This window comes from Chanodichthys erythropterus, chromosome 5 (genome assembly GCF_024489055.1).
Source record: "Chanodichthys erythropterus isolate Z2021 chromosome 5, ASM2448905v1, whole genome shotgun sequence".
NCBI lineage: Eukaryota > Metazoa > Chordata > Actinopteri > Cypriniformes > Xenocyprididae > Chanodichthys > Chanodichthys erythropterus.
In genome coordinates, this window is record NC_090225.1 from 683,830 (window position 1) to 702,038 (window position 18,209).

Sequence of the window (18,209 nt, forward strand, 5' to 3'; positions counted from 1 at the left end):
TGAGCTTCAGCAAGAACCAATGAGGTTCATTCTCATGTTACGCATCACGTTTGAGCTTCAACAAGAATCAATGAGGTTCATTCTCGTGTTACGCATCACGTTTGACCTTCAACAAGAATCAATGAGGTTCATTTTTGTGTTACGCAGCACGTTTGAGCTTCAGCAAGAACCAATGAGTTTCATTCTCGTGTTACGCATCACGTTTGAGCTTCAGCAAGAACCAATGAGGTTCATTCTCGTGTTACGCATCACGTTTGAGCTTCAGCAAGAACCAATGAGGTTCATTCTCGTGTTACGCAGCACGTTTGAGCTTCTTCAAGAACCAATGAGGTTCATTCTCGTGTTACGCATCACGTTTGAGCTTCAACAAGAATCAATGAGGTTCATTCTCGTGTTACGCATCACGTTTGAGCTTCAGCAAGAACCAATGAGGTTCATTCTCGTGTTACGCAGCACGTTTGAGCTTCAGCAAGAACCAATGAGGTTCATTCTCGTGTTACGCATCACGTTTGAGCTTCAGCAAGAACCAATGAGGTTCATTCTCATGTTACGCAGCACGTTTGAGCTTCACAAGAACCAATGAGGTTCATTCTCGTGTTACGCAGCACGTTTGAGCTTCTTCAAGAACCAATGAGGTTCATTCTCGTGTTACGCAGCACGTTTGACCTTCAACAAGAACCAATGAGGTTCATTTTCGTGTTACGCAGCACGTTTGAGCTTCAGCAAGAACCAATGAGGTTCATTCTCGTGTTACGCAGCACGTTTGAGCTTCAGCAAGAACCAATGATGTTCATTCTCGTGTTACGCAGCACGTTTGAGCTTCAGCAAGAACCAATGAGGTTCATTCTCGTGTTACGCAGCACGTTTGAGCTTCAGCAAGAACCAATGAGGTTCATTCTCATGTTACGCATCACGTTTGACCTTCAGCAAGAACCAATGAGGTTCATTCTCGTGTTACGCAGCACGTTTGAGCTTCAGCAAGAACCAATGATGTTCATTCTCGTGTTACGCAGCACGTTTGAGCTTCAGCAAGAACCAATGAGGTTCATTCTCGTGTTACGCAGCACGTTTGAGCTTCAGCAAGAACCAATGAGGTTCATTCTCATGTTACGCATCACGTTTGACCTTCAACAAGAATCAATGAGGTTCATTCTCGTGTTACGAATCACGTTTGACCTTCAACAAGAATCAATGAGGTTCATTTTTGTGTTACGCAGCACGTTTGACCTTCAACAAGAATCAATGAGGTTCATTCTCGTGTTACGCATCACGTTTGACCTTCAACAAGAATCAATGAGTTTCATTCTCGTGTTACGCATCACGTTTGAGCTTCAGCAAGAACCAATGAGGTTCATTCTCGTGTTACGCATCACGTTTGAGCTTCAGCAAGAACCAATGAGGTTCATTCTCGTGTTACGCAGCACGTTTGACCTTCTTCAAGAACCAATGAGGTTCATTCTCGTGTTACGCATCACGTTTGAGCTTCAACAAGAATCAATGAGGTTCATTCTCGTGTTACGCATCACGTTTGAGCTTCAGCAAGAACCAATGAGGTTCATTCTCATGTTACGCAGCACGTTTGAGCTTCAGCAAGAACCAATGAGGTTCATTTTCGTGTTACGCAGCACGTTTGAGCTTCAGCAAGAACCAATGAGGTTCATTCTCGTGTTACGCAGCACGTTTGAGCTTCAACAAGAATCAATGAGGTTCATTCTCGTGTTACGCAGCACGTTTGAGCTTCAGCAAGAGCCAATGAGGTTCATTCTCGTGTTACGCAGCACGTTTGAGCTTCAGCAAGAACCAATGAGGTTCATTCTCGTGTTACGCAGCACGTTTGAGCTTCAACAAGAATCAATGAGGTTCATTCTCGTGTTACGCAGCACGTTTGAGCTTCAGCAAGAGCCAATGAGGTTCATTCTCGTGTTACGCAGCACGTTTGAGCTTCAGCAAGAGCCAATGAGGTTCATTCTCGTGTTACGCAGCACGTTTGAGCTTCAGCAAGAACCAATGAGGTTCATTCTCGTGTTACGCAGCACGTTTGAGCTTCAGCAAGAACCAATGACGTTCATTCTCGTGTTACGCATCACGTTTGAGCTTCAGCAAGAACCAATGAGGTTCATTCTCGTGTTACGCAGCACGTTTGAGCTTCAGCAAGAACCAATGAGGTTCATTTTCGTGTTACGCAGCACGTTTGAGCTTCAGCAAGAACCAATGAGGTTCATTCTCGTGTTACGCAGCACGTTTGAGCTTCAACAAGAATCAATGAGGTTCATTCTCGTGTTACGCAGCACGTTTGAGCTTCAGCAAGAGCCAATGAGGTTCATTCTCGTGTTACGCAGCACGTTTGAGCTTCAGCAAGAACCAATGAGGTTCATTCTCGTGTTACGCAGCACGTTTGAGCTTCAGCAAGAACCAATGAGGTTCATTCTCGTGTTACGCATCACGTTTGAGCTTCAGCAAGAACCAATGAGGTTCATTCTCGTGTTACGCAGCACGTTTGAGCTTCAGCAAGAACCAATGACGTTCATTCTCGTGTTACGCATCACGTTTGAGCTTCAGCAAGAACCAATGAGGTTCATTCTCGTGTTACGCAGCACGTTTGAGCTTCAGCAAGAACCAATGAGGTCCATTCTCGTGTTACGCAGCACGTTTGAGCTTCAGCAAGAACCAATGAGGTTCATTCTCGTGTTACGCAGCACGTTTGAGCTTCAGCAAGAACCAATGAGGTTCATTCTCGTGTTACGCAGCACGTTTGAGCTTCAGCAAGAACCAATGAGGTTCATTCTCGTGTTACGCATCACGTTTGAGCTTCAGCAAGAACCAATGAGGTTCATTCTCGTGTTACGCAGCACGTTTGACCTTCTTCAAGAACCAATGAGGTTCATTCTCGTGTTACGCAGCACGTTTGAGCTTCAGCAAGAGCCAATGAGGTTCATTCTCGTGTTACGCAGCACGTTTGAGCTTCAGCAAGAACCAATGAGGTTCATTCTCGTGTTACGCAGCACGTTTGAGCTTCAGCAAGAACCAATGAGGTTCATTCTCGTGTTACGCATCACGTTTGAGCTTCAGCAAGAACCAATGAGGTTCATTCTCGTGTTACGCAGCACGTTTGAGCTTCAGCAAGAACCAATGACGTTCATTCTCGTGTTACGCATCACGTTTGAGCTTCAGCAAGAACCAATGAGGTTCATTCTCGTGTTACGCAGCACGTTTGAGCTTCAGCAAGAACCAATGAGGTCCATTCTCGTGTTACGCAGCACGTTTGAGCTTCAGCAAGAACCAATGAGGTTCATTCTCGTGTTACGCAGCACGTTTGAGCTTCAGCAAGAACCAATGAGGTTCATTCTCGTGTTACGCAGCACGTTTGAGCTTCAGCAAGAACCAATGAGGTTCATTCTCGTGTTACGCATCACGTTTGAGCTTCAGCAAGAACCAATGAGGTTCATTCTCGTGTTACGCAGCACGTTTGACCTTCTTCAAGAACCAATGAGGTTCATTCTCGTGTTACGCATCACGTTTGAGCTTCAACAAGAATCAATGAGGTTCATTCTCGTGTTACGCATCACGTTTGAGCTTCAGCAAGAACCAATGAGGTTCATTTTCGTGTTACGCAGCACGTTTGAGCTTCAGCAAGAACCAATGAGGTTCATTCTCGTGTTACGCAGCACGTTTGAGCTTCAACAAGAATCAATGAGGTTCATTCTCGTGTTACGCAGCACGTTTGAGCTTCAGCAAGAGCCAATGAGGTTCATTCTCGTGTTACGCAGCACGTTTGAGCTTCAGCAAGAACCAATGAGGTTCATTCTCGTGTTACGCAGCACGTTTGAGCTTCAACAAGAATCAATGAGGTTCATTCTCGTGTTACGCAGCACGTTTGAGCTTCAGCAAGAGCCAATGAGGTTCATTCTCGTGTTACGCAGCACGTTTGAGCTTCAGCAAGAGCCAATGAGGTTCATTCTCGTGTTACGCAGCACGTTTGAGCTTCAGCAAGAACCAATGAGGTTCATTCTCGTGTTACGCAGCACGTTTGAGCTTCAGCAAGAACCAATGACGTTCATTCTCGTGTTACGCATCACGTTTGAGCTTCAGCAAGAACCAATGAGGTTCATTCTCGTGTTACGCAGCACGTTTGAGCTTCAGCAAGAACCAATGAGGTTCATTTTCGTGTTACGCAGCACGTTTGAGCTTCAGCAAGAACCAATGAGGTTCATTCTCGTGTTACGCAGCACGTTTGAGCTTCAACAAGAATCAATGAGGTTCATTCTCGTGTTACGCAGCACGTTTGAGCTTCAGCAAGAGCCAATGAGGTTCATTCTCGTGTTACGCAGCACGTTTGAGCTTCAGCAAGAACCAATGAGGTTCATTCTCGTGTTACGCAGCACGTTTGAGCTTCAGCAAGAACCAATGAGGTTCATTCTCGTGTTACGCATCACGTTTGAGCTTCAGCAAGAACCAATGAGGTTCATTCTCGTGTTACGCAGCACGTTTGAGCTTCAGCAAGAACCAATGACGTTCATTCTCGTGTTACGCATCACGTTTGAGCTTCAGCAAGAACCAATGAGGTTCATTCTCGTGTTACGCAGCACGTTTGAGCTTCAGCAAGAACCAATGAGGTCCATTCTCGTGTTACGCAGCACGTTTGAGCTTCAGCAAGAACCAATGAGGTTCATTCTCGTGTTACGCAGCACGTTTGAGCTTCAGCAAGAACCAATGAGGTTCATTCTCGTGTTACGCAGCACGTTTGAGCTTCAGCAAGAACCAATGAGGTTCATTCTCGTGTTACGCAGCACGTTTGAGCTTCAGCAAGAACCAATGAGGTTCATTCTCGTGTTACGCAGCACGTTTGAGCTTCAGCAAGAACCAATGAGGTTCATTCTCGTGTTACGCAGCACGTTTGAGCTTCAGCAAGAACCAATGAGGTTCATTCTCGTGTTACGCAGCACGTTTGAGCTTCAGCAAGAACCAATGAGGTTCATTCTCGTGTTACGCAGCACGTTTGAGCTTCAGCAAGAACCAATGTTACGCAGCTGCGATTTGGACTAAACCACTAAATTCATATGGATTAGTTTTACAATGTTTTTATGGACTTTTTGAAGCGTCAAGGTTGCAATTGCGAAGCTGTCAATGGAGGGATGGAGATTTTATCAAAAATATCTCAATTTGTGTTCCAAAGATGAACAAAAGTCAGAAAAGGTCAAAAGACAGAATTTTCATTTTTGGGTGAACTAACCCTTTAAGTTGGGAAAAGTTGCTGTTAACATTTACTTCCCTATTGTAAAATCCAAGTCCTACCAGTAAAAGGTTGAAAGGCAAATTTTTTTGGACATGGTAGCTGGTTTTCTACTGGTCCAGCCAGCTCTAACCAGCATGATCCATCAGGATCCATTGATCATTTGAATTTCCTGCTGATTTTTCAACCAGCTGATCAACCATCTAACAACCATAAATGACCAACTAGAACAAGAGTGTCAAAGTCAGTTCCTGGAGGGCCAATGCTTAGCAGAGTCTAGCTCCAACCCTAATTAAACATCTGAACCAGCTAATCAAGGTCTTCAGGATTGCTTCCAGACAGGTGTTATGGAGCTGTTTGGAGACAGTGGCCCTTGAGCAGTGGAGTTTGACACTTGAATCATGCACAGTAATACTATGTTTATTTATTAAATAGGGTCAATTTTGATTTCATGTTGATCTTTCGTGAACATTGACCCAAATGTAATAATGATTACGATGCTATCAAGATTCACACACTCTTTCTCCGCCACGTCTGATGACCTAAACTCTTGGATGAGTGAATTACAGCCTAAACAAGCATCACAGATGGGCTAGAGACTGGTATAATGGTGGGAATTGGAGTTAAAGCTATGCTAATGTGTTTAGGTTTGTCACTAACATTTCTTTCTCATGAGCTTGAACAACAAGCTTTGGAATAAGAGAAGAGGGCAGGGCCAAATAAGCAAAGAGCTGAAATCACTTTACACGCCGACTGCCTGGGAATCTGCAAATCATGCCAAGACTGGTGAGAGGAGGGAGGGGGGGATGTGGCAGATAAACAGAGGGGGAAAAGGAGAAATGAAAGAGAGAAAAGGTGAGAGAACAAAGAAAGAGATGGCGAGAGGCTGAAAGGAGTCGAGCCTGAATATATCTATATAAAGGAAGATTCAAGACCCAATGAGATCTAAATTGGAGTTTTGTAGCTTTTAGATCATGTATATTGGATTTGAGGCCATTTATATGGTTGTGTACACTTAAACATTGACAAAATTAACATTTAGTAGATGCATTTAAAATTTACAGTAAGGAAAAATGTGCCAAAAGCGTCCTCACTCAGGAGCTTATCCCAACTTTTAAAAACTCTGAAACCTTTGAACAGTAATTCTCAACCTTTTTCAACATCAACACAACAGATAGTAATGGTGTGCATCACATGCATCTTTAAACACAGACAAAAGATCGCATACCAAGATAAAAAGCAACAGGAAATGTGTATAAAGGTAAAGAGGAGTGTCACCTGACGAAATGAAACTCACATTTGTGGTCTTTTTATAGTAATCTATATTGTGGACGTCTCTGGCCAGGCCAAAGTCTGCAATCTTCATGAAGTTGCTTTCTGTGACCAACACATTCCTGGCAGCCAGATCCCTGTGTATACACTGCCATAGAGATGGAGAAAGATAGAAAGAACATAAATCATCACGACTTCATCTCGGAAACACAGACAAACATCACACACGCAGACACAAACAACACACTACAGGAACGTTTAGGTACTTCAGGGATAAACCGCGGGGTGGATCCGTGCGAGAGTTTCTGAGAGCACGATAAGGCTCTGTGTGCATTCCAGACGGGAAGGCGAGCGTGATGACAGTGTTTAGTTAGCATGTTCGCAGTGAGAGCGTTGTGACCGGCTTAGAGAGTCGTGCACATCTGCTGTGATCCATTCATTGACCGTATGAAAAACGCTGCTTATTATATGCACTCTTTAAACATGCATGTAAGAATTAACTGCATTAAAAAAGCTTGTTATATATTCATCTGTTGGATTTCAATTCTATAAATAGTTTAGAGAAGCCATTAGCATGAAGTCTGATCCATTTCTGTTTATTATGGCCGAGAACCAGCCTTAGAGGCTTTTCTCAAAGTCACATGTAGGGACAGGAAGATGTGAAATCTATGGAAACTTGTTTCGGCCACCGGATAAAAAAGAAAAAAAGGTAATTGTGACTTTTTGGCTTACAATTCTGACTTATTTTTCTCAGAATCACATGATATAAAGTTGCAATTGCATGTTATAGTCAGAATGGCAAGATACATACAATTCTGAGAAAAGAAGTCTGCCTTTAATTTCTCAGAAAAGGACTTTATAACTTGCAATTGCGAGTTTATATATCACAATTCTGAGAAAAGATGTTGAATTGTGAGATATAAACTTGCAATTGCAATAAAAAAGTCAGAATTGCTAGAAAAAGGTCAGAAAAAAAGTCAGAATTGCAATAAAAAAGTCAGAATTGCAAGGAAAAAAGTCAGAATTATGAGAATAAATGTCAGAATTGTGAGATTTAAACTTGCAATTGCTAGAAAAAAGTCAGAATTGCAATAAAAAAGTCAGAATTGCAAGAAAAAGTCAGAATTGTGAGGATAAAAGTCAGAATTGCAAGAAAAAAAGTCAGAATTGCTAGAAAAAAGTCAGAATTGCAAGAAAAAAAGTTAAAATTGTGAGGAAAAAAGTCAGAATTGTGAGAATAAATGTCAGAATTGTGAGGTATAAACTCGCAATTGTGAGAAAAAAAGTCAGAATTGTGAGATATAAACTCGAAATTGTGAGGAAAAAAGTCCGAATTCTCAGAATAAATGTCAGAATTGTGAGATTTAATCTTGCAATTGCTAGAAAAAAGTCAGAAAAAAAGTCAGAATTGCAAAAAAAAAAAAGTCAGAATTGCAAAAAAAGTCAGAATTGTGAGGACAAAAGTCAGAATTGTGAGGAAAAAAGTTAAAATTGTGAGGAAAAAAGTCAGAATAGTGAGAATAAATGTCAGAATTGCAAGAAAAAAAAGTTAAAATTGTGAGGAAAAAAGTCAGAATAGTGAGAATAAATGTCAGAATTGTGAGATTTAAACATGCAATTGCTAGAAAAAAGTCAGAATTGCAATAAAAAAGTCAGAATTGCAAGAAAAAGTCAGAATTGTGAGGAAAAAAGTCAGAATTGCAAGAAAAAAAGTCAGAATTGTGAGGAAAAAAGTCAGAATTGCAAGAAAAAAAGTCAGAATTGCAAGAAAAAAGTCAAAATTGCAAGAAAAAAAGTCAGAATTGCAAGAAAAAAAGTTAAAATTGTGAGGAAAAAAGTCACAATTGCAAGAAAAAAGTCAGAATTGCATGAAAAAAAGTTTAAATTGTGAGGACAAAAGTCTGAATTGTGAGAATAAATGTCAGAATTGTGAGATTTAAACTTGCAATTGCTAGAAAAAAGTCAGAATTGCAAGAAAAAGTCAGAATTGTGAGGAAAAAAGTCAGAATTGCAAGAAAAAAAGTCAGAATTGCTAGAAAAAAGTCAGAATTGCAAGAAAAAAAGTCAGAATTGCAAGAAAAAAAGTCAGAATTGCTAGAAAAAAAGTTAAAATTGCAAGAAAAAAAGTCAGAATTGCTAGAAAAAAAGTCAGAATTGCAACAAAAAGGTCAGAATTGCGAGAAAAAAAGTCAGAATTGCAAGAAAAAAAGTCAGAATTGCTAGAAAAAAAGTTAAAATTGTGAGGAAAAAAGTCAGAATTGTGAGATTTAAACTTGCAATTGCTAGAAAAAAGTCAGAATCTCAATAAAAAAGTCAGAATTGCAAGAAAAAAGTCAGAATTGTGAGGAAAAAAGTCAGAATTGCAAGAAAAAAGTCAGAATTGCAAGAAAAAAAGTCAGAATTGCTAGAAAGAAAGTTAAAATTGTGAGGAAAAAAGTCAGACTTGCAAGAAAAAGACAGAATTGCCAGATAAAAAGTCATAATTGTGAGATATAAACTTGCAACTGCAAGAAAAATGTCAGAATTGTGAGAAAAAAGTCAGAACTGTGTGTTTATATCTCGCAATTCTCATTATTACTAGCAATTGCAAGTTTATATCTTCCAATTCTGAGGAAAAAAGTGAGAATTGTGACAAAAAAAAAAAAAGTTTCTTTTCTTTTAAATAGTTTTATTCCGTGGTGGAAACAAGCTTCCATAGAAATCAGAAACTCTAAGAACAAAACAAACAAAAAAAAAAACTCTTGAATAACCTTCCAAGATTTGATGAAGTAGTTGAGACCAGCAGCACTTAAAGTCTATGTAAGTGACATTCATCGATATATGAAAAGATAAATGACATGTGTATATGGTGTGATGTGCTGATACCTTCTGAGAGGCTAAATACTCCATGCCACGGGCTACTTGATAAGTGCAGGAGACCAGATCTTTGAAGGTCAGAGGCTCATCCGATACTCGCGCTATATCGTACGAGTACTCCATTCCCGGGGGCCGCCGGGCCCTCAGATACTCCCGAAGGTTACCCTTAGACGCATACTCTACTATGACATATAACGGACCTGAGAAAGAGAGAGAGAGATGTTGTCAGAGATCCCACACTCTTTCATACAGATGAAGTCAGAAGTAGAAAAATGATGAATGATATTAAAAGGCCTTTTATTTTGTAATTCGATTATGTACATCAGGTTTTTCAGCAAAGTTTTGATTATGTTGATCTTAGAAATGAATGTATCAAATATGACGCAGCAGGCTAGGGTTAAAATGAATCGCTCACCGTCCTGCGTACACGCCCCCAACAGATTGATGATGTTCTTGTGCCGGCCAATCATCTTCATCATCTCCATCTCTGACACCAGGTCAGAAAGATCTTTCTCTGTTGCATCATCTAGAAAGGTTAAAAAAACAAAGACATTTTAAATTTAAAATACATTTTGTTGTGTCACAAAATCTAATAATCCACATGATTTGGAACAATCCTAAATAAATCCTGTTCGTTTTTCCTGTAGCCCTTGACAGTATATACTGTATTCTGCAAACTATATTGTAAAAATAGTATGTGAATCAGAACAATGATAAATGATTCAGAATGGAATGGTGTCTTAAACTGGGAAATTCACATTTATTTGTATAGAGATTTTTACAATATCGTTTCAAAGCAGCTTTACAGAAAATGCATCACTTTTTGTTTTTGTAACATATGAAACAAGTTGCAGTTTAATATAACACCAGGTCTCTAGCTAATAGGATGAAGTAACAGTATATTCTTCTAAATGAAAATTGTACTTTAAGATATTCTGTGAAAAGGGTTTTGGGAATATATCAGTCTTATCTGAATTTAACAGAAGAAAATTACTGGTCATCCAATATTTTATATCTTTAACACACTCTGCCAGTTCGGATAATTCGGAGACCTCATCTGGCCGTGTTGAAATATATAACTGAGTATCATCTGCATTACTAATTCCATGTTTTCTTATAATATTACCAAGTATCAGCATATATATTGAAAATAACACGGAGCATTGTGGCACTCCATAATTTTCTGACATTATCTTAGATTAAATACACAAAATGGTGACGGTATGATCTAAAAATGTTTATTTTGTATTTTAATTATTTTTTTTTTTTCAGTAATAATATCTTAAAATTTGGCAGTTAAAGGGTTAGTTCACTCAAAAATGAAAATAATGTCATTAATTACTCACCCTCATGTCGTTCCACACCTGTAAGATCTTCAGAACACAAATTAAGATATTTTTGATGAAATCCGATGGCTCCGTGAGGCCTGAGCAATGACATTTCCTCTCTCAAGATCCATTAATGTACTAAAAACATATTTAAATCAGGTCATGTGAGTACAGTAGTTCAATATTAATATTATAAAGCCACGAGAATATTTTTGGTGCGCCAAAAAAACTAAATAAAGACTTATTTAGTGATGGGCGATTTCAAAACACTGCTTCAGGACGATTCAGAGCGTTATGAATCGAATCAGCGGTTCGGAGCACCAAAGTCACGTGATTTTAGCAGTTCGGTACGCGATCTGAATCACTGATTCGACACAAAAGATTCATAAATCTCTAAAGTAGTGTTTTGAAATCGGCCATCACTAGATATTATTTTATTTTTGGCGCACCAAAAATATTCTCGCCTCTTTATAATATTAATATTGAACCACTGTACTCACATGAACTGATTTAAATATGTTTTTAGTACATTAATGGATCTTGAGAGAGGAAATGTCATTGCTCAGGCCTCACGGAGCCATCAGATTTCATCAAAAATATCTTAATTTGTGTTCTGAAGATGAATGAAGGTCTTACGGGTGTGGAACGGCACGAGTAATTAATGACAGAATTTTCACTTTTGGGTGCACTAACCCTTTAAATCCAAAAATGAAAGGTCAATGCAATGCACTTCTGCTCAGTGTTCTGCATGTATACTGTAGTAAATGATATTCATATATATGCACATTACACATAAAGCAAAAGTAAGATCCCTGTATGAGTGGGTTGGCCAGACTGTGTCCCAGTGTAACTGTCTGTCTGTGTGGTTTAGTGTTTCACTGAAGAGCCGCCACACAGCTCTCCTTTCATTGCCTCACAATTAAAAAGCGTTTCTTCCATTTAGAGTAATTACCTTAGAGACAGTCGCCTTTTCATTATCTGCCTGCTGACCACTGGAGCGAACCTGACACAATCCACTGACCGCCATTCCTGTCTTATCTTACTCCAGTTTCTTCTCCTAAGAATGCTGTGCACTCCACACTAGAATCACGAACGTTTCTCTAAAAAAACTGATTTGCGTGGCAGGACGTACATTTCTTTAAGTTTCTAAATGTTTTTCAGGTTCCAGTAATTAAGCCAGGTGTAAGCAGTGAACGGGCTCTTGTTTCAAGTGTTTTCTCCGGCGCAGCCCTGCCCCCTCAGCCCGCTCTCCATCTTTTAAAACTTCTTTTGAGACGCTCGCTCCCTCCCCCACTCTCTTTTCTTTCTTTCAGTGTGAGGGTCTTTCTTTGTGCAGGTGAAGAGCGAGAGCCGTGCAGCTGGAGAGCGCCGGGTCAGCTATGCGGCCTCTTGACCCGAGCTCTACCAGCATCACTCAGCACCAACAAATAACCCTGCGCAGGCCTCTACAGTAAAGACCTCGTCTCACACTTTCTCCCCGTCTCAACGTATGCACATTCTCAGATCATATGCATTAACTAGTCTGGTTCATTTCTTAGTTTTTACTCAACTGTAAATGTGTAACCAGTTAAAACACTCTTAAGCTGTTCCCCCTCAGAAAGTCCCTGCTCACGAGGTAGTACTTTTTCAAAGTTCAGGAACTTTCAGGGGTGGGACTTAGTCGCTGAACATGCTGATTGGTTGAGTTCACTCAGCATTTTATTTCCATTTTTACAAGTCTGTTGCGGTGCAGTAACAGTAGTTTGCTTTTCAAATCAACAACAGAGTTTAAAAAATGCATTAAGCTTAAATGCGGAGAACAAAATCCAGCTGAATTTCTTTAGACTGCGATGGAAACACAGACAGCAACAGATCTGGGGGAAAAAACTTCCTGGGACAAATTATTCCAGGTAATTTCGGTGGAAAAGCAGCTTTAGCTTATTTCAAGTAGCTTTAATATCAATTTGGATTTTTTAATATTTTGATATTTGGCCGATTTGTGATAAATGTGCCCAGACGCCTCCAAATAGACATCAATATACAATCACATTTATTATGTCTAAAATATTACAAAAAGTAATTGTTAAAGTACAAATAGAAGGTATTAATAGAAGTAAATATAAAAATATATAAATGAAAAACTACATAAGTAATGAGGTGTAAAACAGTTTAAATTAATTCAATGTACAATTAATAATTATAAAGTATAATTAGCATACTATGTGTGTGTATATGTGTATATATATATATATATATATATATATATACACATATACATATATATATGTCATTTTTACTTTTTATTATTCTAATTAAACATATATATATATATATATATATATATATATATATATATATATATGAATTATTTAATTGATTAAATCCGATACTGATATCTACAGCTATATATATATATATATATATATATACTTATTTTTACTATTTAATATTCTAATTAAACTATATGTATTCCATTTAATTTGAATATTATATATATTTATATATATATATATATATATATATATATATATATATATATATATATAAAATTAAATAAAATATATTAATTATTACAATTACAAGATGGCAGATGGTCAGTATATAAATTTATATATGAATCCCTGACGTTATGAATCATAAATGGTTATAAACAAGTGTTAGGACATGATGATGCTTCAGTGAGTTGTCTTTGCGTGTTGCTGGGATCATAACACCACTGTTTCTGTTGAAAAATGTCCAGGTTTTCACTGATATTTTAGCCTCATGTGGTTCATATGACAATATTATTCTGTCTGTGTGGTGCTCTGTCTGTCCGTCTGGTGTTTTTGAAAGACTTTTTAGCTGTTTTAGCAAATGCCTCGTCTGGGCAGGCACACGCTATTAGAGATTTCTTGACATGTTTTGCATCCCTTCGTCTTCGAACACTTAACTGCATAAAACAGTGTAAAAGTGGCGGTCTGTAGAATATCACATGTGAATTTTATCCGTCTGCTGAGCTGGTGTGATTTGTAGCCTGTATCTGCCGGGCTTTGATCTTTCACTCGTGTACCATCCATATCTGAACCAGTAGTTTTGTGATTCACAGCATCGGAGAGGCAGCTCCCTTGTAAAAAGCAATTCGAACCATTTGAAAGGTGACGCCCACATCAATTTATGAGCCGATGAGGTTAAATGTCAAGTAATTCCCACCATCCCACATCTGATGAAGCCATTAGCGGTGAAATGTTTTCAAATAAATTAAATTAAATGCAAAAATGGCCCGAACACAAATTCTGCAAAGGCCTGGATGAATAAAAACCTTCAGATACTGTTCAAACTAAGAGTAAATGTTGACCGAGGACGCTCAACAGGGTGCAATTTTACTCATGTAGAAACATTTACCTTTCAGCATCTTGACAGCCACCGTCACGGCCTCTTTAGGTTTGTCCTTGTCGATGCCAAGAGCTTCAGCCATCACAACCTGCCCAAAGCAGCCCTCACCAAGAGGTTTACCCAGAGTTAACCTGCACAAACAAACCAAAGACCACAAACATTACAGAGAAACTCAACGCTCTTGATAGAAGTTATTTATGCCCATTGCAATCCATCCAGACATTTTCAGTCACCAGATGCAATTAAATCTAGGTTTGGAGACAACGATAAACAATCTCTAAACGCAAGCATTCGCGACATTTACCGTTGCGAGTGCATGTGTTGCTCTGTTGTGTTTACGTAACTCGTAGGTGTTAAGTGGATGCCCTTTGCCTTCCGTTGCAAAGCTTACATTAGACATTAGCGAGTGTGACAGCTGAATGTCTGGCTGGGAGATCTAGAGTTACGCTCCTCTGGGGTGAGTAACAATATGCCTTTGGGGATTTAGAGACTTTCTTAGAGTGTGTAAGAGAGGGATGGATACCAGGGTTAACACTTGACTAGCGTGCTCTGGTCAAGTGCAAAAAAAATTAGAGCATGTATTAAGAGAGTGTTGTAACTTAGACATCAATTAGGAGACGCCCACCTTTTTTTAAAGGGGTAAAGTGTATTACATCGAACAAAAAAAAATGCATTGTTCAACCAAACAAGTAGTCCTAGAACTAATGCCAATAATAAAGTCATTGCCGAAACAGTCCATATTATTTTATTACGATTTTACAGTGTTTGATCTTTTGACATATAAGAGGTCTTTATATTATTAAATCATTCTGCAAGATTCATAGCTTAAAAACGCCCTCCTCAAACAAAGCATTTATTTAATCAAGCTCCAAAAAGGGCTTGTTTTTTTCTGATTTTGTAACATCACAGGGGCAAAACATTTGCATATGACTGCCTCCAGAGCAAGACACTGACCAATAGTTATACATCATTGCATCATAGGCCCCGCCCACTGCCATTTAGTTGCTGACATTTGCATACACTGGATAGCAGTCATTAAATTCACTGATGATGTCTACACTGATACAGTAGATGTGTGTTCAGTTTCTGACATACTCCACACGCTTGAGTCTGTCGACAACAGGACAAATGGAAGAGTGAACGAACATCCGCTTTGATGCGTCCAGTTTAAACAGCTGGTTTGTGTCTCTGTTCAGATTTTGAAGGATCTCAGCATCAGGAGCAAGTGGATGGTTTATTTTAACATTGCACGAATCACATCGGAGGATTATGTTTGTTCGGAGCATTTGACAGCAGATTTTGTAAATGAGGCACAGTGCAATGGAGAGTCGCAAAGAAACTTTTTTTGAAAGATTAATGAATTTCCTGATAATTTACTCTCCTCCATGTCATCTAAGATGTTCATGTCTTTCTTTCTTCAGAAGGTTTTTGAGGAAAACATTCCAGGATTTTTCTCCATATAGTGGACTTCACTGGAGTTCAACGGGTTGAAGGTCCAAATGTCAGTTTCAGTGCAGCTTCAAAGAGCTCTACATGATCCCAGACGAGGAATAAGAGTCTTATCTAGAGAAACCATCGGACATTTTCTAAAAAAAAAATAACAATTATATACTTTTTAACCACAAATGCTCGTCTTGCACTAGCGTCCACTTCACGCATCCTCGTCTGGGATCATGTAGAGCTCTTTGAAGCTGCACTGAAACATTTGGACCTTCAACCCGTTGAACCCCAGTGAAGTCCACTATATGGAGAAAAATCCTGGAATGTTTTCCCTCAAAAACCTTCATTCCCATTCAGTCGGTCACGTTCGACGTACGTCGGACAGACCGACGAATAGGAATCTCGCTAGAGAGGCCAATCTACTTCGAGTGTAACTAAACGAGCCAATGCACATTGGCATGCAATCATATGCATCAGCTGCTCGCCTCGCAGCGCGGGTATATAATGAGCAGCAGGTGCGTTGCATCTTCAGCTTTTCGCTTCGGAGCCGAACGGTGTTTGTTCCTGTTCTCTGCAAGCGAGTGTCTGCTAGAAGACGAGTCAAGCTTTTGGTTGAACTTCTCTTTTTTTCCGAGTGCGGGCGAACAGCACAGCAGCGGGGTCGACGTCCTCTCTTTTTCTGTTTCGTTTGCCGTTTTTGAGCAAATAGCTGTTTGACAGCGTCAGAAGGCTGTTCTCACGGCCGGTACGGTGCGCTTTTGAGCGCTGAAAAGCCGTTTTTACGGTTGGTAAGAGTGAGCGCCTTCAAAGAGAGAGAAAGCACATGACAGGCTGCACACAATCCCTGTCTGTGTTGCGGTGGCCGTTCCCCTGCGTGCTTCAGCACTTCTAAAAGAGTAAAGTCCCTGAAAGAGCTTACACAAGTAGATTCGCGTCTTTTTAAAGACGACATCCTACTTGTGTTTCTGGATGCGATCGTTCCTGTCCTCACTGACGATCACCGTTTCGCATGTCTGGGCGCGTGCTGAAATGATGTTCGTGGGTGTTCATGTTTTCATATGAGAACATGATCACGTCGACACGCCGGTCGTGACTCTTCTTTCTCCGGGAAGCTTGAGTCCCCTCTGTTGTTGGCCAGCTGCCGCTTGTGTGTAAAAGCACAGCCGCGGCTCTGCCCGACACTCTGGGAGACCGCGGAGATCAGCGAGAGCAAACCTCTCGCTCCTCTGCGTGTCGTGTGCCGTCGAGCTGCCGGGCTGCAGCGCGGGTTGTCACGGCAACCCAGCGCTCGCTCGGCGCTCTAGATGCGCGGTTCCCTTGCGTAATCTCCATTGTAGCGCCCTCTCTGGTGCACCAGAAGAGGTCTACTTTGCTGATATGGCTTGGGTGACATGAGGTTGAGGGGTTCCTTCGGGGAACCAACCCCCTAGGGCCCCTCCCTCTCTAGCGCATTGCAAGCTGTGCAGTTTCTGGATTGGATTGCTGGTCCTTTTCATAGGGGAACCTAGCATTTCATTCAGAGCTCCAGCTGAGGGACAGACGTCGATTGCAGCATCGGAGAGAGTGCTGTTATGCTCTGGAAATGAGGGTGACGCTGCCCACTGTAATGGTGTGTGCTTATGCTGACTCAGATTCAGAGTTTACAGCCATGCTTTCCTGGGTCTTCCAGATGTGCATGGAAAACTTGGCAGTATGGGGGTATATTGGTGCCATAAATATGGAATGCCAAAGGTGCCAATCTGCATAAGTTTTTCCTCTCTCACTACCCTCTTGGATGGGGTGGCTGTACACAGACCACACCCACCCTGCATGTGAGGCCAAGGCACTCTTTTTGCATGAGGGTAGTTCTGTGCTGGGGTTGAGCTGCGCTTGTTGACTACCGTGATCAAAGTCACGGCGCAGGCCCTCAGCCAGACGATGTCCACCTCCGTGGTCCAGAAGTGCCCCCTGGCTTACCTTGTGAGGTGTGAGAGGTTGTCAAGCTAAATGCTTTCTCAATGCTCCCATCTTACGAGGTGGCCTTTCGGTGACACTGTCGAGGACTGAGCCCAGCGGTTCTCCTCAGTTAGTAGCGGATAGGGGAGCTTCCCATGACAAACCATTGAGTTCCTCTTGGGCCGCCCCTCAGTCTGCTCGTCGCCAAGGGTGTCGTCCCCTGCAAGAAACTCCGGCCCAGCAGGCTCTGCTGTATCCATTGCGGGGAGATGACGCCTCCCGTCTCTGCAGCTGTTTAACTGGTTGGTGAGAATCACCCCTGAGTCGGGCGACCCAGAGATGGGTGGGGCTGCTCTTCCACCCCTGGAGGAGGGCCAGGTGGTAAATCCTTTATTGGGTTTGTTTCTGTTCCGCCACTGACCCAAGAGGCAGCGGTACCCAAATTTTAAAGAGCAGTTCCTCCATTTCCAGGTCTGAAGAGGGTTTGGAGAGCAGTGGGAGGAGAAAAACCTCACCACTCTCATCCCCCTCTTCTGTCGCCAGCGGACAGCAGCGAGCAGCGGGCAGCCAAAGCCTCGACTGCTCCCTCTGTCCATCCGTGGAGCCAGGTAAGTGTTGCCTAGCACACTGTGACGCCGCTTCGGGCCGCCTCACAAAGAGAGCCCCCCGAGCCGCGTCCCTGTGTTCCACCTCGCTGCCCTGCTGCGGGTACACCGGTGGTCCCTTTGGTCCTGCTTGTACGGTCTCTGCGAGCCGGGTTAGCGCTCCCCAGTCCGTCTCGCTGGCTCCTTCGGACC

General features: G+C 41.2%; 1 protein-coding gene across 2 annotated transcripts in view; it reads right to left on the reverse strand.

Annotated features, from left to right (window-relative positions):
* The window catches only part of fgfr2 (fibroblast growth factor receptor 2), a 66,218-nt gene that overhangs the window by 13,022 nt on the left and 34,987 nt on the right, over positions 1–18,209 (reverse strand). For both annotated transcript variants that reach the window (XM_067385574.1, XM_067385575.1), the window contains exons 11-14: positions 14,047–14,168; positions 9,774–9,884; positions 9,368–9,558; positions 6,528–6,650 (exon numbers count right to left, since the gene is read on the reverse strand). In XM_067385574.1, the coding sequence (XP_067241675.1) occupies positions 6,528–6,650; positions 9,368–9,558; positions 9,774–9,884; positions 14,047–14,168 (547 nt within the window). The remainder of the gene's footprint in view (positions 1–6,527; positions 6,651–9,367; positions 9,559–9,773; positions 9,885–14,046; positions 14,169–18,209) is intronic.